The sequence below is a fragment of the Pseudonaja textilis genome, chromosome 1, assembly GCF_049901715.1.
Source record: "Pseudonaja textilis isolate UNSWEBS1 chromosome 1, rPseTex1.2, whole genome shotgun sequence".
In the NCBI taxonomy this organism is placed as follows: Eukaryota; Metazoa; Chordata; class Lepidosauria; order Squamata; family Elapidae; genus Pseudonaja; species Pseudonaja textilis.
The window spans coordinates 157,430,650-157,457,371 of NC_141990.1; the positions used below are offsets into that span (position 1 = coordinate 157,430,650).

The 26,722-nt window shown below is 35.9% G+C and overlaps 1 protein-coding gene across 2 annotated transcripts in view; it reads right to left on the reverse strand.

Moving 5' to 3' along the window:
- Window positions 1-11,700: 11,700 nt before the first annotated feature.
- Window positions 11,701-26,722, reverse strand: part of CLIC5 (CLIC family member 5) — a 70,091-nt gene continuing 55,069 nt past the window's right edge. For both annotated transcript variants that reach the window (XM_087919404.1, XM_087919405.1), the window contains exons 5-6: window positions 16,671-16,852; window positions 11,701-13,077 (exon numbers count right to left, since the gene is read on the reverse strand). In XM_087919404.1, coding sequence (XP_087775530.1) covers window positions 12,922-13,077; window positions 16,671-16,852 — 338 coding nt within the window. In that variant the 3' untranslated portion in view covers window positions 11,701-12,921. The remainder of the gene's footprint in view (window positions 13,078-16,670; window positions 16,853-26,722) is intronic.

The following is a 26,722-nucleotide window of genomic DNA, read 5'->3' on the forward strand; positions in this document are numbered from 1 at the left end:
GCCTTCCATTGCATTCCTGAATATTTGTGCAGCACTAAATCACCTGGTTGCCCATTGGTGCTCCTGATAAATTAGAAGAGAAATACAAATTTAGGATAGCTGTCAAATCTGACTTTATACTAATGTATTGCAAAGCTTGAGGGAGGCACTGGTGAAGGGCAGAAATCAGCCAAGGGAAACAAAAGGAGAAGCGGAAAACAAAACACAGATATGAAAGTGACACATTGGGAGATGGCCACAGGCTGGTCTGCTGGTGCATGGGATTTAGTTACTGCTGCCATATGAGTGTATCATAGCCGGAATGGGTGAGCTTAAAATGGAAGTGATGACAGAGAGGTACAATTTTCAGCATTTAGGTCATTGCATATGAGCACGTAGAGACCAATAAAGATCAGACAAATTCTGGTATTCCACCTCACAGGATATTACCTCTCTATTTGCCCAGCATTGAAAGATTCCTCTTTCCCTATTAAAAATATCTGAACTGGGGAAGGAGCAAAGTTTGAATCTGAGCCAGCTGAATGAGGCTGCTAGGAGGCTGTCAGTAAATCCTGAGGTCATGAAGAATGTTAATTTAAGGTCATGCCTGTTGCCATCTGTATCTGTAAAGGAATCCACAATCTTAGTCTACATGTCAACTGTTAATAAAAAACCTATCCTATAGCAACTAGTAAAGTTTTTTTTAATGATGATGGTGGTGTGTATTTACCACTGTAACATTCCTCTCTTTACTATTTCAGAATAGTTTGGCTTTGGCGATTGTCCTGACAGGTCAAGGTTCCTACTTCCTAATAATTTAATGGTGGAATGGATTATGAAAGGTGGTGGTGTCTGGATGTATTCAAGCAGTGACTGGAGACTGGACAGTTTTCTGTCAGAAATACTTAACAGAATATTTGAAATGAGCAGGGACCTGAAAACAGGTGCCTTGAATTGTCTCTTACAGCATCTCCTTCTATGAATTGACTCACTCCAAATGGCAAAGGCAGCAACATTGTAAATTTGGTATGCATTGGAAAGAATGTGCATTCTCAAGCACCCCATTGTCATTTTGCCTATGCAAAACTGGAACTTTTATTTAGATGTTTGGCTTTTTTTTTTTTGCAATATACTGTAATATGTTAATTGTGTTATTTAGTGTTAAATTAGATCCTAGAAAACTGAATGAGGTACTGTAATAGTTTCAGAAGAATGGGATTTTCATATTCAGTGTCAAGATTCAGGTAGGGGGTGGAGGTTCCATTCAGCCTCTGATTTTATTTTATTTTTTGTCTTTTAATGATCCCTTAATCCCTTGTGGGGTAGAATAGGGGCAACCAAGTGGAGCTGAGTGTTTACTGCCTGGATGCCCTTCCTGTCACCAATGCAGAGTTCACAGCTGATATTTACTCATTGTGCCCAGAAAGAGAAATAACTGCCTCTATCTAGGATTGAACTCACAGCTTCCTGGTTGTGAGGTGAGAGCCCTACCTCTAGGTCACTGCACCATTCCCATTCAGCCTCTGATGCTATGCAAAATATTAGATCCCCTTTGGAATGTTTCTAGTGAATATATTTATTTCAGCATTTACTTCCTTGTTATACTGTATATTATTGACAGCTTTACACTTTGAGAATAAGAGTAGTTGTTTTATAGAGCAAGCCAGGACTTCTTATTCTGAGCAGAAATCCACAAGGATGGTTTTACTTGACTGTTTTCACAAGGAAACACAAAAATTATCATGAATACATAAATTATCAAGAATATATCATGTAAAATATATCATGAAAAATATCGTGTAATATATCATGAAAAAACAGTTACTACCAACCTGCCTTCATTCGAGGACCTGTATACTGCACAAGTCAAAAAGAGGGTTGTGAAAACATCCCGGACATAAACTGTTTCAACTCCTTCCCTCAAAATTACGCTATAGAGCATACACACCAGAACAACTAGACACAAGGACAGTTTTTTCCTGAAATCCATCACTCTGCTAAACAAATAATTCCCTCAACACTGTTCAACTATTACAAAGTCTGGATTACTCTTACTATTAATCTTCTCATCACTCCTTATCACTTATCCCCTCCCACTTGTGACTGTATGACTGTAACTTTATAGCTTGTCTACTTACAATTTATATTGACTGTTTCCTAATATGATTGATTGCTTATTGTACCCTATGACTATCATTAAGTGTCGTATCTTATGATTCTCGACTCCTGATAAATGTATCTTTTCTTTTATGTATACTGAGAGTATTTACACCAAGACAAATTCCTTGTGTCACACTTGGCCAATAAAAGTATTCTATTCTATTCTATTCTATTCTATTCTATTCTATTCTATTCTATTCTATGTAAGTATCTTAGATACTTACATCACAGAAAACATGAAGGGGAAGCCAAGTCAAGATTCTTTCAAAGGGGGAGTCAAGTTGAACAAGACTTATTTACCTGCAGCAATAATTGTTGTTCTACATGATTGAAATGTCACCAAGTTTGTAGCCTCCTTGGGTAATCATACTGCTTTTAAAACATGCACCCCAAGAGCCATAACTCAGGAACATATATACTCTTGCAAAGTGTCTACATGGGGCTTGACAGAGTATTACCTGAAATTAGAATTACCTGAAATTTATGATGGATAGCCATAAGTTACACTTTGGTACCCCAGTGTGCTTTTGAAATAATTTGTAAACAAATGTAGCACCTACCTGCAACTAGAATTATTCTGGGATCAGGATGAGCTTTAGACAGGATTACATTCATGTCTTGGGATGCTCCAAAGCCCCTTTTTGGATCTGAATCTGTACCACACAGTCTTAAATAGGATAACTACAATAGACTTATATTGATCTTTTCATTAACTCCATGCATTATACAGAAAGCAGAACCATTGGAAATACATCTGTAAAAAGTGTATTATTTCTTTGGGGGCCCTGCCAGTTTTATTTCTCAAACATCTACTTAAAATTTCTCCGCTGACCAAAAGGAGGTTAAAATGCTTTCTGTCAGCACTAACTTACTGCTAAGAAGTGTGATGTAATGGCTAAGCCCTTTGGATTCACAATTCCTTGCCTAGATATAAAAGTGAAAAGTAATGTTGTCAAGGAAGAATCCTTTTTTAAAAAAAAGAATTCCAGATGATCCAGTTTGATTTACTTAGTTTAATTTTTCACTTTTTTCCTAGAAAGAATCTCAACATACTATAATTTACTGCAAAAGGTAAATATTACTGGTGATAAAAACAGAAATGATTAAAGAATACTGGCAACTATTTGTTTAATATGAGAAAATAAACCCTTTTATTGAAATCATTTGGTATTAATCAGGAAAAGGGAAAGTATTATAAAAATCTCAGTTTTGGAAAGTTCTGTTTTATCTTTCAGTACATACATACAAATGTTGACACTTTAAATATAGTCCTTCCTTTTTGAGGATGGAAACAAATTTTATATTGTATATTTATTCAAAGCAAAATGAACTCAGCTGTTTTAAATGTAAAAATACATTGTTTTACCCTCGGATATCTTATTTTTAAATGTATTACTTACAGTAATTGAGATCTGTCAGATTATATAAACACATAGCAGTAATTTTAAAGGCAACTTGATAGTCCTTAAAACATCAATGATTGTGTTGTATCAGCAAGATCAAGCTATCCAGTAGCAAAATTACAATGTGAAACAATGACAGCAACAGGTTTATGGCAAGACTGGATTCCATGTAGCTTCCATGGCAATAATATGGAAGTTGTTTGCCATTGCTTTCTCTTGAGAAGTTTTTTTTAAACAACCAGTCTAACCAACAGTTCAACCTGATCCTTCCTGGTTACTGAAACCATTTATATTCAAATGTCGGAGTTACACCATCCTTTTCTTTATGCTATTGTCATTATGACTCTAAGACTCAGAAATTACCTAATATACACATCAGCAGGACACATTTTAAAGGCTAGTCACATTTGGCCTAGTTCATCTGATATGCAAATAAGATTGGTCAATTCCTAACTTTCTGGCTGTTAATAGAGCTTCAAAAGCTGTAAGCTACCCAAAGCTGTAAGATCTCATTTTATTTTCTCTGTTGATCAGTAACCATTTTTTCTTATCAGACAAAATACAAAGGGTAATTTAGACATGACAATGTGTATATTATTATAGCACAAATGCATCACCTATTCCAGATCAGAAGCATATATTTCACTTAAAAGGAAACATTATACACAGATTATTCTACATTATACACTTTCATACATTTATTATATACAAAAGTATTCCACTTTTAGCTCTTGATTTCTTTCTTAAGTTCAGAATACATTTCTCAGGACATAATTTTGCTTATTCCTTCTAAAAATAACTCCTAGCAAAACAATCAGACACAATTTTACAACCAATAATATAAATATTTCAATTTCCCAGATTTTCCCCCAATCATATTTACTTGTAGGCATTATATACACAAGCTGCTGTTTCAGTGGAAAATGATAGCCAACAGAGACAAGTCTATATCAGCTACAAAAATATTTTCCATTATTAACCACAGAAGTTAATTTCCCCATACTAAATTCCACCCATCTCCCTTTTTTTAAACCTCCAAGTTTAATGCATGCTCCTTTTATGCTTTTTGTGTTGTTACAAAATAGGGTTGTGCTGTTTTTTAAATTGAAAAATATGATTGGTGCCAAGTACTGTGTATCACTTTAGAACCAGACCAACTTGGTATTGTAAGCATAGGTTATCTCTGGTTGCCTGGCAGCCAATTTGCAGCACTTTCTAAATCACATTTTATAATGGTCTACAATAAATAGGTACCACTTATTCCTATAAACATGTATCACTTCAGTGGAAAGGTAACACTGTTCCGTGATGTCATGCTGGCCACATGATCATGGAAATGTCTTTGGACTGCGCAGATTTAGTGGCCTTGAAACAGAGATGAGCACTGCCCCCTATAGTTGGCAATGACTAGCAGAGTAAAATCTGCAGGGACTCATTTACTTTTAAAGGTCTACAGTAGCAAATGTTTCATATACATTGGCAGCAAGGGCATCTGGAAATTTTTCTAGGGCAACCTGTTTGGTATTGCCCAGCACTTTTCATTAGAGTTGGGCACACAGTTTCCAAATTAACAACAACAAATACTCCTATGCTTAAGTGGCTATTAAGAGAGAAAATTAGATTAGCAAATTGTATTTTTAAAAGTCCAGAATCTCTGAAAATAGGATTGAAAATTTCTAATTTTAAGTGTGCTCACAATTATTTTTCTATTACTAAAAAGAATGTCAGATATATTACACTGAAATGACATTTTTTCAAGCTATAATATCTGTTAAACAACTTTTAACATTTCTTGACCAATTCCTCCATATAGCTTAGTTTTGTTCTAGGACACACACAAAAAGTGTACAAGTAAAATGAAGTAATTATTGTCCTAAGAATATATTTAATAATTTTTAGCATTGTTCAAAGTTTACCAAGCACTTAAAAGCCAACCATCCTCATATTTTGAAACTAGAATATCAAAAAATCAGAAATGAATAAAACCATATTAATTGTGTAATCTCAAAGAAGATATCTAAGATATTCTAGGATTATCCATATTTCATACCCCGAGGTAGGAAAATCATGTTATAAAAGTTATTCTCCTCTTTTTAAACAAAATGGACAGAAATATCCACTTCCTGAACAAAATATATTCTATTTTGCTTCACATTAATAAGGGAGATTCCCTTCCCCCCCAATATTTACCAATCACAATACATTGGTTTTGTCTTCTATCTATCATATATTTTGTTTTACAGCCATTAATATTTTTTCATGTTGTTTGTGGAGATATGTGAAGTAGAGCAGAGGTCCCCAATCCCCAGTCCACAGACTGGCACCAGTCCATGGCAATCCAGAAACTGAGCCACACAAGCAGGATACAAGCAACATGTGAAAACACCCCCCTACGGTCCGCAGAAAAGCCTCTCTCCATGGAATTGGTCCCTGGTGCCCAAAAGGTAGGGGCCACAGGTAGTAGAGAATAATCCAAATCTCTCCCATGCTGAATGCTATAGATAATATAATTTGTGAATGGGGTAGGTTCCTTTCTTAAAATGTACACAAAACCTAATACAATACTCATGCTGAGTTTTTAAAGTGCCCTAAATTACATGTAATATGTAATATATTTAATAGCATATTAATTATAATATGTAAAAATATGTATCCTGCTACTTACAAACAAATTTCTCTATAATGTGGTTTGGGTTGTTCATTTTACTAAAACCTTTCCATAATATATGATCTACAAAACAGCTCTTAGCTCATAAGTATCTTGTATGACTATCCTTCCAAAATTAGGAAAAAAAATTCTAAAAAAAACCTCAGGCTTTCTGGAACAACAGTTTCTTGCTGAGTCAGACATGAAGCTTCAAATATATCTATTTTTTTCTAACTAAGAATGAAGCCCCATCAGAGCTAGTCTCATTTGTTGTGGACAAAGAAACTTCTTTTTATAGAAAACTAGTTACTTCTCCTTGCTGGTGGTAAGTTCTCCTCTAATCATACTTTATTTTTCATATCATATTTTGATAACGGATCTGTGATCAGGAAAATTAATAGAGACCAGTATCATTCTGCTTTACGCAAGATTTTGCTATATTATTTATGTAATAATTAATTACTGACTTTGATTAACAATTTCTAGCATATCTAGTATGATCTTTTGTTGTTACAGCATAGTTTGAAAGTGAAAAATCTAACATTAGTAATATTCTTCTTGTACATACAGCTCTTTCCTCCACCAATGGATTCATATTTAACTTTTGACTACATCTTCCAATTCTGGATGATTCATTGTAATCATTGTTATCAAAGATTTCAAGTATTTGGATTCACTGAATATCTCTTGAAATGATTTATAAAAAACATAATCTTGTTGATGCAAATATTATTCAAGAAGATTAAAAAATGAGGCTGTATGAGAAATGTATTTCCTACATTTTAGAGGACCATATTCTCACAGAAGAATTTATTGAATGAGAGTAAATTATTGATGCAAACGAATTTAATGTCAACAATGAATGATATCACAACTATTGAGAATCTCAAATTGTGGGAAAGAACCAGGCTCAGGTGGAGCCTTCATAGTTTTTAAACTGTTTTTCTTCACAATTAACAGAGAATGACAGGAATCCTAATAGTCTTATGATAATATAATTAGAGAGTATGAGATCATAATCCTCCAAATGTTATCTGACAGTAAGCCCCAATGAACTAGTTGGATTCTACTTTTTAGTAGTTATACATAACATATATCATAAAACTCATTCCTAAATGTGTTTACTCAGAAACAAGTCCCATTGGCTGTATCCAAATATTGTATTAAGCCATTAGAAGGAAACTGGAGTTACTAAGTCAAAAAATAAATATAGCTTCATGGATTCTCCAAATATACATACAATATAAGAAAAATGCAAATCATTAGAAAGCTCTTCCAATCCTGAGACTGCATACTTTCAGGAATTCAACTTCCTTAAAAAAAAAAATCAAATAGTCTTATGCCACCCTAAAAATCAACAGATTTATTACACTAAAGTTTTCATTGACTGTAGTTCACTTTTCCAGATGCAGCTGAAGTGGACTGTAGTCCACAAAAAACATACGTTATAACACATCTGTCAGTCTTTAAGACACCAACTTATCTTTTTATTCTTGTTACTGTGATGGGCTACAGCTACCCTACAGAAACCTTTGCAAAAGGTGTTTACCATAGAACTTGTTTCAAATTCCTTAAAATGTTATGGCCGGGCTTTTTAGATATCCTCAACAGCTCAAGTACTCCATCAGAAAAAGGTGTCCACTGGCAGTTTTTAAACTAATACAAAAACAGGGATCAATGTGGATCCCAGTTAGGAATGAAATACTGTGTGAAGTTCTGATGTCTTTGAAACAAATATCTAAGAAATGTTTGGCTACAATTGACATTTTTACAGACATTTGGTCTGCATTTTCTGAAACATCAGTGATTAAATCCATATTGTTGGCTACTTTCCCCTCTGATCTGCATCTTTCTTTACATCTTGTGAGAAATTTATGAACAAAGTTATTGTTAATCCATACTGTCTGTCTCACCATTTAGATTCTTTTCAACAATCTTACTTTGCCAATATAGATAAACAATCTTCAGCAGGATTAACACATACTACTTCACATTTACAATGGAAAGGAAAAGAAAGGAAACAAGAACCTCTAGTTCTGTTTGATGTCAATCAGAAGCTGAAAATATACACATGCTAGAAATATGTAGATTTCCTCAATTACTATCTAAGCCTTCGGAGTATAATGAATTAAGTGGCTATTTTCAAGAAAGCTGGTTCCTCATAAAATTAGCATAAATTCATATTTTAATAGCTTGCTTTAATAAAGGAGAAAAATATGAAAACAGTATACAGGGTTTTAGCATGTTACCTTATTTTTTATCAGATCTCAAATCAAAGCACTAAAAAACTATAGTATTCAGTATTTGAATTACAGAAGCCATGGGTTCCTTAATTGTAGGGAGGCATTGCAGTATCTGTTTACTAAATACAGTATATACTACAGCCAGTTCTGTCTTAGTGTATAAGATTAGGATCTTAGCCTAAAACAACATAACATGTACATTGAGCCTTTAGTTTTTGAAACGGGATGATTGTAACATACTTGCTATTAAAAGTAAAAAAAAAAAGCACCCCTCTCAACTATCAATTATCATTTCATTTGTCTCGCCTGCCAAAGGAATAATATTCACACTTTTTAGTATGTGTATGCTTCCTCAGCAACTATATACCTAGCAGTTCCATGTTCTTCATACTAAACTTGTGAAACTACAATACATAGTTGTTCCCCTCATTCCAATACATTTGATGCGAGGATGAGATGAGATAGTGAAGGAGTCAGTTTTCAGGAATATTAACATTTCTTGCTCAGTGGACAAATCTGGGGAAATAGCTAAATAAAGAGAACCAGGTGGACAATAACTTATGTATCAAGGAAGAAAGCTTTGACATTGGAGGAAGAGGAGAATAATAGCTAGGAAGTGAGAGAATTTGAGGATTTGGTAGAAACCTTTTGGGCCACTTCACTACATGATATATTTAGATTTCTGATAGAGAACAAGGAAGTTGTATGTAAAGTAAAAAGTAAAAAGATGATCAGATGTTTTACAGATTTCAGAATTCCTTGTATCAGTAGCCAATTGAATGATAAATGGCAAGGCAAAGCTATTAAGTTCAGCATAGGGAGCGCTGCTTCCAAGAAGTAATGAAGAACATTTCTAAATTATAGCTAAGATAATAAGCATTCCTTCCAAGGCTAAAAGAGCTTTTTTAGCTTCCCAGAAAGCCTTAGAATGAAGTTGAGGAACTTCTGACCCATAGCATGACACCTGCAATTCTTACCTAAGTTAGTGAATGTGAAGTTGAGAGTCCAATAACATCTGGGGGCGGGGAAAGGGACATAAGTTCCCCAGCTTCTAATTTAGCCAAGGACTCTGTGAATGAAAGTAACTCTCCTTTCTGCCTGAGAGTCATTTTTGAGGATTGCCCTCCAAAGAACTAAAGGGTCTTCAAAGAGAACTTCAGAGACAGGAGGAAATACAGACTCCCCATTGGAAGGAAGTTTTTGTGTCTTGTATGAGAGTTCCTGAGACTGACAGCAAGAATGAGTAAAACAAGTCATTACTATAACACAGGCATGGGTGGGATTCTACAGGTTCGCACCTATTCATTAGAACCGGTTGTTAACATTCTAAGCAGTTCGGAGAACCAGTTGTTAGAAGAAATTACTGGCCTAATCCTGTAAGGAAGGCAGGAAGGAAACATTCTGGTGTTGCTTACAGAAACTGCCTCTACATTAACCCTTATTACATTCTTGGCAGGACTGGACTTCCTGTCTCTGGAACTTCTCTGGAGTTTGTTCCCTGCCTTTGATGGTACTTTGCTTGTGTGGAGTGACCATTCAAAGTTACAATGGCACTGAAAAAAGTGGCTTATAACTATTTTTCACGCTTATGACTATTGCAGCATCCCCACAGTCACGAGAGGCCAGGTGAGGAGATGTGTGCCACTATGTGAGTGATGTTGAGTTGGCCATGCCCAGCCAGTCTCATGACCACCAAGCCATGCCCACCAACTAAGCCATGCCCAATTTTTTTTTGTTAAAAAAATTGAATCCCACCCCTGAACACAAAGTTATTTATTGCATGATAGATAGGCAAAGCCTAGTACAGAGCTAACTATATGCTATCAGAATTTGGGGAAGAAGGAAGTTATCTGAGATAAGCAATATTTTAAATCAACAGGCAGGATAATAGACAAAGAGGGGTCCAGAGAAATTCTCTACACTGAAAGGTTGTGAAGTACTCAGGAATCAATGGCACTTACATTACACTTTAATCCTCTGCTTGTTTTTTCAGCTTTTAGTGTTGAAGCAAAGAATCAGTTTTAATTCCATTCAAAGGGGAGCTGATTCACACATTAATATAATTGATTCCTTATCATTTGATTGTACATGGAGAAATGTGAACTTTTTGGACTGAATTTTCTTGATAAGTGAAATGAGAATTATAACTATGCAAATTAATTTGTGTTGTCTCAATTCATACATGCAAGTCTTCACTTGATATTACAACTATTGAGCCATTAGCTCTAAATTTATTCGCAATAGCCTAACTGGTCAGCAGTTTTAGAAGTGAAGGCTAGCATTAAAAAAAGAGAGAAATATCAATATCACTCTTCTTTACATAAAAACAGGCCATGCTTATTATATATAGGATCATCTGTTTTTGAATGCTGATTTGGAAAATATTTCATATATTTAAAGAAGAAATAATTCTAGCCTGCTTTCTCTTCTCTTTTACGCAAATAGATTTTTGTGATCTCACTAGACTTTTCTGGCTATTACTTGCATTTTCTGAGCCAGCTGATTTCTCGGCAATGTTTTAAAGTCAGGAGCCATTACTTTCTAGTCTAACCTGTCTTTAATTTGTCTATTCAGAAGGAAAACTGGAGAGTTTATGGACTTTCAAAAGAGGAATTACAAAGTTCAGTGAAAACAAATGCTGGATATAAACAAAGGATACAGCACAGTTTTATTTTTTGCAGCCAAGATTTTGGATTCCAAATCTTTTTAGATTCCAGTGGAAGTTCATTGCAATCAATGGTAGGTATGTGAGAACTGCATCAGAGCGCATGGAGAGGCTGATGAAATCTGTATTGTCTTAGATTGCTTACATTCTGAACATAGCTGCAGGGTTATTTCTGCAGCTACTTTTAAAAGAAAAATATTTTTGAATTGTTATGTGTTTCAAGGAAAAACTTTTACTGTGGCCACTCCCTGACTTAATAGAATTTATGGATGTCACCATCAGGTCCTTATTATACCTTTCCCACTCACACTACTTTTTGTAGTCTCTATCTTATTTTTGCTTTCCACAGAAATATCACTTAAGCAAGACAAGCTGAAGTAGCTATATATTAGGTTTTGCTGCTAGTCCACAGAGTCACCCTCAGGAGGCATCACTTTTTGAGAATTGAAGGTTGTGAGCTCCAGAATGTTCCTTGAGATTTAAGATCAGGTTCCTAGTTTTCTATACCACTTCACTTCACTTTATTTGAGCCTGGTCTCAAATAAAGATTTTACAAACAAAAATCTTCCTTTGTTTCTATGGCTTAAAGAAAATAATAGAAAATTTGAATGTCTCCTTTATTGAAGTTAAAAGAGTGCAACTGGATGTTGTCCAACTTAGTTGGCAGTCCTGCTATATCATATTCATTTTTTTTTCTTGCAAGTGCCAAAAGAATATGAACTCAACCTCTACATTTCATTACAAAAAAATACAGTGGTGAGCAATTGACAGAACAAAGCAGTCATTGTCTTAAAGCACAAATCTTTCTGCAAAGACTGCATGTATTACAAAATAACAAAGTTCAGAACATTAGTGAGATTTTAAGATTATCTAGATCCCTGTTCCTGTATCACTCCTTCTAACACCTGCCTCCCCCCGCCCCCCCCAGTCATAAAGACACATAATTTTTTAAATCACTATTTCAATGCTTCCATCTTCTGCATGGGAGAAAATGAGATACGCGAACCTCTCTATTTTTAATATTCACTCAGGTTTGGTCAGTGGCATTTTCTTACTTTTACCCAAACCTAGGTAGTAAAATTCTACTTCCAAATAGGACTTCCAGCCTTTCCTTTAAATGTGTAAGGATGAGCAGCCTGAACCACATTAGATACACTTGGGTTATGATTCCCATTATATTTAAGATTTAAAAGCTTCCATTGAGCTTTAGGCCCTGCTATCTGAGTGGATGGAATAGGTTTTAGAAGGCCTTAAATTATGCTAAATAGTCCTAAAGGCAACACTCTGCTTAAGATACATTTTCTTACAGTCATCCGTATTTTGCCTCCAAATTTAAACTTCTCAACCCTAATTGCAACATACAGTATTTTCAGATAGATCATAATTAGAAATAAGGCAAAATTATATTTTATATTTACCTTTCAATTTTTAGCCCAAGTATATGAATGAAACCAAATGATATCAGTGGACCATATAACATTTGTTCCAGTTTATTGGTAAAGATTTCAGAAATGCCTTCTCCTGTCCTACATTTTCTGTAGGAAAAGGGAAGGTTCCCCCCACCCCCATCTCCAAGTACTCCTACCAAATCATAAATTATAAAACATAATAATTTGGAGTTGTGCTTTCTCTATTCCACATTGTCTTCACCCAGTATTTCATCAGTGAAATATTGATCAAGATGCATCCAGAAAAGTGATCAATTTTGTCAAAGTTATCCAACTTTCATACATATATAGTTGAAGGCCTTCATGGAGAAGCATCTATAAAACAGGAATTCTCTGGAGAAATGGACCTTGCTGATTCTGATTAAGATTTGCAAAGCTACTTCTTAGCTACTTCTGCATAAGCTATTTCAATCTCTTTGTCTGCAGGACAAGTGTTGATGAATTCATCCCGAGCATAAGCATTGTTCAGGTATTGCCACAGTCTTGTCATTTCTGCCGGGAATTCATAATTTCGATATTTCTTTGTTACAATCTAAAATGAAAATGGAGAGTTTTAGGACTTATAAATATTATTGATTTTATTAGACACAAAAGAAAGGAAATAACATTTTACAATGGCATTGTTGAGCTTGATAAAAGGATAGGGTTTTTTTTTGTCATGGAATATGCTTATTTTTGCTTAAAGTTGTTACTTATGGTTTTATATGTTTGTATCTTGGGTTTTAACTTGTTTTTTGTTAGATTATTATGAGCTGCCCAGAATAACCTAAGAGAGATGGGCAGCTATAAAAATACACATCCATACATAAATACATCCATCCATCCATACATACATACATGCATACTATAGATAAAGAACGAAAGCCAGTTTGTTGTAATGTTTAAGAAATCAGACTAGAAAATGAAAGATTGTTAATTCTACCTCTGCGTTAAGTATCCACCCAGCTAGATGACTTTGGATTGTTGCTCTCTCTCAGCCCAAGGCAGGAGACAATGGCAATCCACTTCAAGAAATATTATCTAGAACAGGGGTCGCCAACCTTTTGGACCTCAGGGTCCATCAAACTCATAATTTTAGATCCCGGGGACCACGAACTGGTTCTGTGGGTGTGGCCTAATTTGTGGGTGTGTCTTGGTGGTCAGGTGACTGGTCGGGCATGGCTTGTATATAAATATAAGTATTTATATAATTATTGAATTTTTTATAAAGAAAGAGCAACTTTTACCCAAAATCAGACAAAGCAGGCAGATTGAGTTGCACACAGAATAACAGATTCATTCACAGATCTATCTGCCACTGGCTAGCTCAGTCTGTCACATAAAATTTGCCAGCAAGCAAACTCACAAAATTAACTCACAACATACCATGCATGTAAATATTGAATTTTTTATTTTTAAAAAAGAGCAACTTCTACCCTAAATCAGGCAAAGCAGGCAGATTGAGTTGCTTACAGAATCATTCAGTGATCTATCTATCTGCCATCAGCTAGCTCAATCTCTCAAATTTGCTTGCCATGAGTCTGCACTGAATTTGCTTGCAAGCAAACCTTCAGTCCTAAGGGAGGTTCTGTGCTGAGCCGAAGATCTAAAGACTAGCTAGAAAGCAATAAATCCAACCATTTCCTGCTTCCTAGCTAATCTAAATCTCCCGGCACAGCAGAACAGATGATGGTTGGAAAAAATAAAAATAGCAATTTAGCAGGCAAGTTTACCAGGTAAGGAGTGAGTGGGTGGGGAGAGTTCCTGCTGGCCATGTGGGCGGTGCAGCCTTGTGTTTCTGCTCAGCCTGGATTAATTACTTTGGGGGGGGGGTGCTCTGGGGGTGAGATTTCTCGGCGGCCCACCAAAATTTTCTCATGGCCCACCAGTTGGCAGCCACTGGTCTAGAAAACTATGAGGATTCATCCAAGCAGTCTCCAGATATCAACACTGGCAGAAAGACACACATACGCCCCAAAAGGGGAAATAGAAAACATGCACCTCATGCTTGCACATGAGATGTGCAGGACTGGTGGCACAGCAACTACTTAGATGAAACACTAACAATACAATAAGTTAGAAACTGTAAGGCTAACTGTAGACACCAATGTATTAATTTTGACGGAAAGGAACTAAATCAGGAGAGAGATAAGTATACGCCTAATTCTGCCAATAGAGGCCAGTAAGCCTTCAGGAATCTTAACCAATAGTTTCAAATCAAATTAACTAAATGATAATAGTATTAATTGTCTCTGGTATATATAATTAGCTTTATGGAAACCTCAGCAATTAGAAAATACATTTAGATAGATTGGCTTACCTTACATAATTTATCTTCCTGAACAGCATGAGGAGGCGTCTGTGCTAAATTTATTTGCCAAAGATCAATGTTAATTAGATGCCTTTTACAGAATCTGAAGTATCTTCTGCCCTATTTACGTCTTTACACTATAATTTTTTTTAAATATGTATATTATGACAGCAAAATGATAACCATGGTCCTGTATAATTTAAAGTAAACAGGTTTTGCCAATTATTGTGCATCCTGTTTTCTTTGACATGCCTCCATCTGCCACTGCTGTCTAACATGTGGGAAAATGCATAATTTTTACAGTAACTTTTATGTCTTCATTCACTCATCTTTTTTTTTCCTCTCTCCCAAATTTCAGAAAGAAAACGTTTCACCCATAGGATGCTTTGGAGCCTTTGACTTATCATTCACTGAAAAAAGCCTGAATGTGACCTTTGGCTAGCATGAAGCCAAGCCTCCCTCAAATTTGACTTCTTCCAGATGTGTTGACTTCAAGTTACAGAATCCTCAATAAGGTCATGCTGGCTGAGAAATTATTGGCATTGGTGTTCACACATCTGGAGGACAGCTAGTTGAGGAAGCATCCTTTAGCTATGCCAGAATGTTCGACATGGCTTTCTATTTTGGTCTAGAATCTGCCATAAACTCCTGTAAAGAAAGGTGTTCAGAGATTTTTCAAATTTGTACATCCTGGAAAGGTTGTTTTAGTCACATGTAAAAATATATCTAACTTGGGAAAATACACTTAACTTCTGAAGCTATATGAATTATGAAACCAATACTTTCCAGGATGTGTCAGAAGGGATGTAGAATGATAGAGGTGGAAGGGGCCACTTAAGACATCATCTATTCTTGTGCAAGGATTCAAATTAAAGCATCTGTAACAAATGACTGTCTGTTATATCTGTTTCAGTACATGCATTGAAAGGGAGGCCCCTGCCTGTCTGAGTAATTAGTTCTATTATTAATTGCTCTTGCTGTCAGAAAATGTTTGCTACACTCTTCCATTACTTGAAGAATTGTGCTCTATTCCCACATAATATTCTATTCTCAAAACTAAACATTCCAGTTCTTTCATTTTCTCTTCATAGGATTTGGCTTCTAGTCCAATGATCATCCTGTTCTTATCCATATTTTCCATATTAGGGATGAAGAAATGTCCCATGAAAGAGTACAAAGCTTACTTGTAATTCTTCTGTCTGACCATTCTGATTTTAAGACTATAATAAAGATTTAAGATGAAAAACTATCCTTTTCCTATTTCCCTGAACTTGTTGCAAATTTATTGGCACTTTTTAAATAATAGGAGCCAAAACACTTACAATATTTGAGGTAGACTCTGATCACCTTAAATATTACAGTGCCACTTCAAATACTGAAGTACCAAACTTATTTCCTAAGATGTGAAACCTATTTTTTTTTCAGATATCTCACATTATTGACTCACATGCAGTTTAGAAGTAAAATCCCCTTTAAGTCAAGCTTAAATTAAAAAAAGACTACTTGAATAAGATTTGAGTAGATTGGCAGGCGGTATTGGAGGCAATTAGAGATCTATTTTTGTTGTTTGAAAATCTTAAGCAAGACTAAGAGTTATATACCTGGTTTCATCAGTCTTACTTCAGTATGTTTGGGTAGTACCTTGATGAATGAAGTTGCTATATGTTTACAGGTTCTTCAACTCATTCAAAGAACACCTAATTATCTATGTTAGTTTATTCTGAACTTCTCTCTCCTAACAGAAGTGGGAAACATAGTATAAATGGATCTTAGTAGCAACCAACTACTGTTGGTATTTGAGTTTCAGGTCTATCGTGGATATGAGAGCATTTCACCTTGGCAACATGAAGCTTGGGCAGGAGATTACAGTCTGCAAGGGTCAGCTCCTCCCCATCAAGAAACTTGCGTTTTGACACTCTTTCCTCTTCAGTGTTGCTTGTGTCTATCTCTTCAGGCAAAGGATTTCTCAGATAGTCATCCAGTTTCTTCAAAGCCTTTGTTAACCCTCTCTCAAGACCTTAATAATTAGAAAGAAGATGTGGTTAAATCAACTGTATACTTAAATCTGGAGAAAGATATGAATCAGAATGATGACAATGCCTGTAATATTAGAGTGGCCAACCTATAAACATCCACACTATTAGCAGTATTTTTGGATTGCCAAGGACTGAAAATAGAACACATCAAAGTAACTTACAAAAATATAAAACATATTGACTATGGAACTTTGTTTTTTAAAAAAGAAGTAAATCAAATTCAGGTCAAAACAAGATAAAAATTGACCAGATTGGATGGGAAAAACATACATAAACAATACTATTTTACTTACTTTATTAGAGGCCAGAGGCCAAAAACTGTACATAAGAAGCACGTTACAAAAGAAAATTAGTGATTAATTCTACAAATGCTCTATATCATATAGACCTGTAAGAGTCAGATCCCAAGATTTTTAGTAGAAATTCCAACTGAGCAGAACTTGACTGAATTATAGTTAACAGGAAGCTTACTGTATATCTTCTCTGCAGTATTAAACAATATTATGTGAAACCTTGATTGTCCAAGGCTATAATGGTTCTGGAAGTAAAATTCTATGAATCTATCTGGTGATAATCACAGTATATGGAAGATTGTGATTTGAAATGTAAAAACAGTAAAGAGTAAAGAGTATTAAATTAATACATGTCATGAAAAAGACAGAAATCAGATTAGGAATTCAGAGTTTGATAACAATTGTATGTTGTTAATGAGTGATGATAATGGAAAATCCAAAAATTAGTTTTGAGGAAACCTATTCAATATTTTGAATAAACCCCAGGAAAAAAATGAGAAATTAGAGAAAAAATGATTCTGTTATATGAAATCCCCCTATAATAGACAGGAATGAGAAAGAGTGTGCAAATTGGGCTATTTGGAGAATTAAGAATGAATACAAATGATGATTGGGACAATTTGCTTAGGAAATGGTTTGTAATTTTCAAATATAAGCATAAATCTGTTAATACATATACGGCAAAGGAATATAACTATAAAAGCATAATTGATTGATTTATGGTTGAAGACTAAGAGAATTGGTGAGGAAAAAAACAGGAGCCATAAAGTTTCTGAATGTGGAGTATACCATTTTGTTAAACTTGCAAGATTGGATCTTGCAAAGAGAATTTCTCTTAAAAAATGAATGATACTAGATTGCAAACAGAGCTATTGCAAGAAAAGAGAGTCTTGAATGAAAAATATCAAAAGATAGACCAATCTCTCAACATAATACAAAGTAGAATAAAGAATAAACATAAATAGTTGTAGAAGCTACTGGGAACAAAATGCTATTCGGGTAGTCCTCAACTTACAACTGTTCATTTAACAATGATTCAGTTTAGGACAGCCTTTGAAAAAGTGACTTACAACCTGTCCTCAAAGTTATGTCCATAGCACCTTCCCAGTCAGCTTCTCACAATTTATTGAATTGAACCTTAATTAGCTAAGTGATTTACTTCACAACCGCAGTAAAACTAGTGATAAAATCTGGTCCACTAACACAATGACTCACTAAATAATTGTATCACTTAGCAAAATTCCAGTCCCTCATAAATATCACTTAGCAAAATTCCAGTCCCTCATAAATAAGTAACCAGGCACTACCTGCAGAAGTGTAATGAGAAAGATGCATAGAATAGAATGGGCTGGAAGGGACCTTAGAGATCTTCTAGTCCAGCCACCTGCTCAAGCAGGAGAACCTATACCATTTCAGATAAGTGACTGTCTAATTTCTTCTTAAAAACCTCCAATGATGGAGCACCTCAGGATAAAAAGAATGTTTGGTGGAATTATGTGAAAGAGGATGTGGAGAAGAAAAAATGTTCATAAGAGAATAATTGTTGCAAATAATGACTAAAAATATTGCCTAATATTATTCAGAGAACAAGATCATTACAAAAACATATTGAAGGAGAACAAAGAACAGTTAAAACTGAGAGGCAGAAAAAAGGCAGAATAATTTCGACAGAAATAAAAATGCTTTGGAAGTTGCTGAAGAGCTAAACAAGGACTCTTAAGCAAGATGAATTAAACTAAAAGTGATGAAAATATTTGGGATGAAACTGAAGAAAAGCTGAAAGGAGTCCTTTGGAGATTTATATAAAGATGGTAATGAAACACCAAAGGATGGAATTGAAACAAATGCTACAAATGTTAGTGTTGGGGGTGGGGATGAAAAGCAAGTCATAAATGATGTGAAAATTTGGACATATGTACGCCTGCGGATGTAGATGGTAATTTGTCAAATGCTAAAATATGGATATGGTTTGCTCAGGCAGTGGCTTTGTGACTTGGTTAACATGTGTGTGAGGGATCAATCTGTGCCTGATGATTCGAAAGAATGTTGTCACTGTTCTCCTATTCAAAGGGGAAAAGCACAGATGAATACAAAGATTACATGGGGATTAGATTGTTACATGTGCTTGGGAAGATGTTTGGCAGGATTCTGATCAAAAAGGCACAAGAAGTGACAATGATCAAAATTTGGGAAGTGCCGTGTGTATTTCTGCTAAGGAAAGAATGTACAATATTTGATTCCTCAGAGGGTCACTGAAAAATATTTGAATACAAGAAAGAAATGTTATTGTACATTTGTTAGCTTATGATAAAGTGTACAGGGAAAATTAGGGAACATTGCCTTAATAGGAAGTTGGAGATTGGTTGCTGAATACAATAAAAGCAATGGGAACAAAAGATGAATGCAGCACGAGAAGTAAATACATAAAAAAAATTACCAGGGAAAAATATGTGTTAATCCTTGGGTTTTTAATGCATTCCTGTCAAATGCCAAATGAATTATTGTAGTGGGGGCATAGGTGTTCTAGTTGTGGACAGAAACTTACATGTGCATTTAGACGTAGATAATGGCATGTTTTTTTCTATGAAAAGTTTTAATTGCAGCGATTTAATTACAGACCTCCCTCCTCTCCTGAAATGGCTGATCTATTTAGTCAGGGGTTTTCTGAAATCATGAGTTGCATTACCATTTCATTTCTGATAGAGGTACAGAATTCATGGCAGATTTGGGGGAAACTCTGGTTCATCTCTAGCATATAAATCTCTAGCTGTTTTGTGTTCATTGCCTACAATCACGTAAACAACCACAGGGAGGGGAATTATTTAAATCAACATCATGCAACTATAACACAAACTTCCATTCCATTTCCACATCTTTGAAGCCATTGCATGCACATAGGAAAGGAATGGAGTCTGCATTATAACAGCATGATAAATGTAATAAATTAATAATAAATAAAAGATGCTTCTTTTATCATTTTGACAAAATATCCCACTGCTAAAGATATATCCCCATAGATGGATGGAAAAACATAGAGAACAAATGCCACCCTAGACCAATAATGTCATTGCTAAACAAATCACCAGCAAGAAATTGGCCTGACAATCTAACCGATGACTGAATTTGATGGTTGGACTAGATAGAAGACCTCAAAGGTCCCTTCCAACTCTGCCATTCTATTCTATTCTATTCTATTCTATTCTATTCTATTCTATTCTATTCTATTCTATTCTATTCTATTCTATTCTATTCTAATTGGGTTCATGTGTCTATTCAGATGTTACAATTTCAGGCCATGTTCAGTGAGCACCCATATTCAGAAAAGTTGGGAGCCAAGAATTTAAATCCTGGAGCAGGAATGCATGCATTTCAATTTCTCTGTTTACCAGTGGGCACATCTTCTATCTATGCATACGTAACTACTATCTGGTCTGCAATAAAGCAACTTGTCTAGCCATGCCATATCTGCTGCAAGCAAATTCCTGAATATGAGATTTAGTGTTGGGAGAGATTTATTACTGAGGCAAGCATGAAGTCTGCCAATTTCAGCCTAAATAGAAATTTAAATCCAGATTTCTAGGGCTGTAATCCAAAATTCTATCACTGACATACTGGACATACTCCTGCAATTCTGGGTCTTGCAACAATAAGCTTCTGCCTTATGCAGATTAAGCACCACTGGGATATTGCATCTGCACTATATTACAGAATTGTTAGTTTTGGACATATTTCAAAATGCAAACTGGGTTTCATTTCCTTTTTCAGGATTGTTTTCCCTTTCTAAAGTATTCTGTAAAATATCTTCTTCACATTAAAAGGAACACTGATACCAAGTTTAATATTTATCATTATTTCATACCAAACAATTTGAATTGTGATGCTAAAATTCTAACCACTGGAATGGTAATGATTTACAAAGAACTTTCAACAGTGTATAATTGATCTGGTATCAAATTCACCATAACAAGATGCTATGTGGCCAAAGTATCTCTCCTGCCACGAAGATCCTTATTCATTGACAATCTTGTATTTAATTAACTGTAATTCTATGCCCATTCCCATAGGCTTGATTCACATGAAAAAACAATGAGGCATCATATCTGAATTACGCAGTTATTTATCAGTAATTTTCAAACAGGGAAAACCCTCAAAGAAAAGCACAAACTGAACTTAAAATCCAGACCTGAAATGATGCCAAAATCTAAAATTAGATTATTAAAAAATTCTACTGGTTTTGTTGAGGACCCAGACTTAGAATGATTGACTTCGGGAGGCTCATACATAAAGCGGAATCTGAAAAAGTGCCATACTCATATTCATGCCCGAAGGGGCACACATGGCAAGAGATAAGAATCTTGATACTAATGAGACAAAAAAAAACCAGGAGAAATAGATAGTTTAACAATCCTTGAAAAGCACCCAAGAGCCAAGGAACAAGCAATCAGAACCTCTCTCCTAATTGTCCAGGGGCCTGAGCCTCTTGCTCAAAGATAAACAAAAATGGCTATTGCTGCTTAGCAAAGGAGAGAAGGAGAGGCTCAACCACTGACTGGCATGTTGCCCGTCTTCCTGGATGCAAGGCTTCATTCGGGAAGGAGAAACTAAGCTGAGCAGAGTGTCAGTGTATAGAGAAGGAGAAACTGACAGCACTAAACACCACAATCCCTACCAGTGATCGACTTCAGAATCTTCAGAATAGAGCTGGAAGGGACCTGGGAGGTCTTCTAGTCCAACCCTCTGCTCAAGCAGGAGATCCTATACCGTTTCAGACAAGTGACTGTCCAGTCTCTTCTTAAAATCCTCCAGTGATGAAGCACTCACAACTTCTGAAGGCAAGCTGTTCCACTGGTTTAATTGTCCTCACTTTTAGGAAGTTTCTTCCTAATTCCAGGTTGCTTCCCTGTTTTTTCTTTTTCTTTTTAACTGCTGCATCTTTTATCCATGAACATCGATGTATGTGTGTGATGTACCTATATGCACGTCTACTGGCAAGTTTTCGTAGATCCTTCCTGAATTTAATTTTTATAACTAAGAACCTAAAAAAATCTGGATGAGGTCAAAAGCTCAAGTCCAGGATTCATGGCTCCATCTCCCAGTTAACCAACCAAGTCCATTCAGGGGGTTCAAAGGTCTCAAACAAGCAGCCTTTTCCATTTTCAATTGGAAGCAACTCATATTTAGAATGTGCCATCCATGATTTAAGAGGCAGCAGTCTGCTTTCAGGATCCTGCTCTTTTTCATGGGTCAAAAAATGCAATGCAGTACAGACACAACTGTGCCTTTTGTATGAATAGAGGACAGGTTGTGTCCTGGAGAGCCCCTTCACCAACTTGCTCAGACTGAAGAAGCTACTTGGATATGCAATGAAACTTTTCAAATCAAAATGAAAGAAGTCCAGTTGCCATGATTCAACTTCCAGACAATTCTACCTGGATGGCTGAGAATCTTCATTAATACATTGAATATTATATTCTCTAAAATAATTTATTACAGGAGTCTTCATTTTTTTGACCCTCCTTTTGTACATAGGCTGAAAAGTATGCCTATAAATGGTAAGTTTCACCCAGCTGATCTATTTCAATTTTAAGAAGAAACCTATGAGCAAGATCAATATACTCTCACCATAAATACAAGAGGGGAGAGAAAAAAGCAGTAGTAACTCATTTTAAGAGACTCCAAGTAATCAAGTCCTCCCCCATCCTCTTTCCTTCTCCTCAGTGTTGTTGGAAAATAAAACCTGCTCTGGAACCAGTCTGCTTGTCAATAAGAGGGAAAAACCAAACCAACTTCCAAATGATTTCTATGTGTGACATGTTCAGAGAATGCTCTGTTTTGAAGCATTGAAATTCATATTAGTCTTCCTATTTTAATGGTCAATATTCTCCCCACCTACCCAAGAGCCAATACATTTTACTGGGGGTGGGGTGGGGCCTATCTGCAGCCATGGCAGCCTGTCTATTTTCCTAGCCTTCTTTCTCATATTCTAGATAAAAACTAAGAGAATAAGGTAGAAAGGGGGCCAAAAACAAAGAAAAGACTTTCTTCCTTTCCGATTCTTGAATCTCTTAGATTTTCAGAGCCTGGTGATCATACTAAGCTTGGATTTTGGTCTATATGATGGCATGGCCAGAAGTACCTTTTTGGAGGTACATGTGTTGCACATGTTGTTGCTAGTCATACTTGTCATTTTAAAAAGCATAGCTAAAAAGAACTGAAGTGTTGCCAGGTTCTCAAACAAAAGTGTTACTATCTCTTTTTAGTCAGCTCATAAATTGAATTTTTACACTGACATTCTCCTGTCAGAATAATTTCCTTCAGCTGCTTTTTTCTTCATGAGGCACACATTAAATGGTAATGATGGCAATGAACCCAAAATGCTATTATGAGAGGAACCCTGGAAATCCTAAAAAAATCAATTGGGTTTTAGAATAATAACACCTGAAGAATTATTTTTTTTCTCTCACAGCCAGGAAGAAATCATATTATTTTGTTTTAACCTCCCTTCCAAAATCAACTTATTTATTTAACTTAATTTAACTCAATTTGATTTTTGAAATCCTGGCTCAACCAATCAGTGTCTATTTTTGACCATCTGCTTCATATTTTCAGTTGGAGATTGCCAAATGGAAGTGGGATGGGAGCATGAAACACAGAGCCATGCTTTGTACTCATGTCCTGAAGCAGGGACCAAGAGCACCCCATTTCTTAGGAGTGTTAATTTCTTGACAATCACTTGGAGGAATGGACTCTTTCATCTTTACCAGTGATCTGGTTCAGTTCTGAGCCACTCTGGTTTAACTGATACATGCAGTTTGAGAAACTTCACAGGTTGTGGCATGTTACCATTATTTTTAACTCCCTCAGCCCTCAGAAGCAGTTGGGAGGACATAGGATTTTCTGCCCTTCTGTCAGCTCAAAATTCAATGGAGCTTTCAATGCTTTGCCCGGAGATGCCTCAGATTTAGTAGCCACAAAATTCCTTTCATCTTCTCCCCTACTCCTTCCACACAAGAGAAAGGGGGAAAAATTTTTCTCCTTTCTCTTCATTCTATTTTATTAAAGAGGAAGGAAGGAAGGAAGGAAGGAAGGAAGGAAGGAAGGAAGGAAGGAAGGAAGGAAGGAAGGAAGGAAGGGAGGGAGGGAGGAAGGAAGATGGATGGCTCACTAGCTTTCCTGCTCATCCCCTGCTAAAATACGGAAGCGAACTGACTCTGCCCCTTTGTTCAAGGTACTGAAGGGGCACTTCAAACCCATCAAACTAGCATGTCTCTTTCAAGACCTGAAATTCAGAGCTAAGAGGGAGTGAGAAGCAACAGTTCCTTTCAGTGGGAAAATTAAGCATATCAAGCAATAAACAAAGTTTTGCGAAAGTTTTATCTTCACTGCAGGTAAAGGACATTGTGGGAACCCCAAAATCTGGAACTGCTTTCAGAGTATTAAGATTCCTAATGTGGAAGTTGGTTACTTGTAAAAGCTTGAACAAGGTTGGCACTAGACCTTCTCTACCATTTGGTAGGTAAAGCAGGTAATCTTAGCTTTCAGAGATACCTTTGTCCCTAAGTTGCCAGTTGGTAAACCTTATTTTTTAGTACAGAGCTAGAAGTATTTCTCATGAGGATAATCTGTTGGGCCCCACTATTTACTGGGCCAAAAGTAATATATTTCTTGGTCTAGAAGGATATTTTTCTACAGTACAACTGAATTTCCTCCAAATCACCTTCCTCTATGATGATAGAGAAGGTACTATTTACATTTAAAAAGCATAAAAATAAACACCCCCTTTTTAAAAGAATAAAGACCCAGAAGCCATTACATTTAATGGCCCTTCTGTAGAAGGCTTCTTCTAATCTAAACAATGTCAACACATAATGCCCATACTGCAAGAGCATCTACTGGCTTCAAAATGGGGGGTGGGGGGGTGGGGGCAAAATCAGGCAAAATCCCACACCTTTCTGTATATATACAATGTATATAATATCCACTAAGAAGACACAGAGCTTTGATCAGCCAGTTGCACTCTTCATTTTAAAGCCACCTGCTTTCATGGAGTGTGTTAAGAAATGTCAGGAGATCAACGTGCTGCAAATGGGCAAGTAGCCTTTTTATATTTAGGTACAGAGAAAGTGCATAATGCCAATGATCCAGCAGCATCAGGGGCTGCTCATTTCTTTCGGCCCATGGTTCCAGTAGATGGATATGTTTTATAAATCTATTAGGTTAAGGGAAATGGCATTCTTGAAAGTGAGCCAGTGGTTACCTGAACTTTAGCCTTCATGTAACCATGTATAAGTCAAATATAAAATTGACAAGCCACCTTAGGTGGGCTGATGATTTAAAAAAAAAAATCTTAGGTCAATTTTACAACAAATTCAAAAGTGAGTATTCTAGATTTAGTGCAGGAATTGCTCCTTATTCCAGTTAAGTGTCAAAAGAATTTGTATTAATGGAGACAATAAAGTCTGTGATAGCAATATAAGAGAATATTAGTTTAGTGGTGCCGATACCCAGATCTGTTTTTGTTTTAAAGGCAACCGGTCTTCCTTTCAATCTGCAACTGAAATGATCTCTGTAAATCTATGGGCTGCTTAACTCTCATGCAGAGCCATGTTCAACAAACTATGACCTGTGTGCAAAATGAATCGTGACCGCTGCTACCTTAGCCCAGTGATTGATGCTTTTTCTTTTTATTGCTCTTCTCATCCACACAAAATTTATCCCATAACACATACAGATGAACTGGATGCAACATAAAATGAGTCAAAGAGGAAAACTGTTCATAAATATTCAGTCTCACCCGAGATTTATTCTCTTTTAAAAAAAAAAGCTTAAAAAACCAAAACCACCTTCCTTGATCACTTCCAGATTCATTGCGATTGATATTGCATGAGGTCTATTCGAATTTTCTGGTATGCAGGGAATAACAAGGTGGAAAAGAAATGCCAGGTTTAAAAATGAAACAAATCCACTTCATCAGCTAATGAGATTTCAAAGCCATCACATTTTTGTTAAAACTTTCAAAATAACTGAGTTGAAAGGGAACTCGGAGGTCTTCTACTCCAACCCCCTGCTCAAAAAGGAAACCCTATATCACTTCAGACAAATTGGCTGTCCAGTCTCTTCTTAAAAGCCGTCAGTGATGGAACAGCCATAACTTCTGAAGGCAAGCCGTCCCACCGACTATCCAGTTGGTTAGCTGAAACTAACCAACTAATCTTTAGATTTCAGTTTGATCCATTCTGGTAAAATGTGCCCATCAAAGGTCACATTTAACCCCAACTCAGTTTCTTAACAATCCTATTAGCTTCAAGATGGCCAACTTCTGTAGTTTCAGAAGCAGCCAGTTCTTCCAATGTGGGTTGGGAAGCAACTTATACCAGAAAGGAGTTCAAGCATGGAAACATATACAAAGGCAAGAAACTGTTTTGTTTTGTTTTAGTCCCAACATTCCTCCTCTAACTGAAACAATTGGTATATTTATAAGAGTTTTCTCAGTTATTTTGTATTTTAAGAATGTTTCAGAGGTGGTATTGAGCAGGTTCTGACCAGTTCTGGAGAACC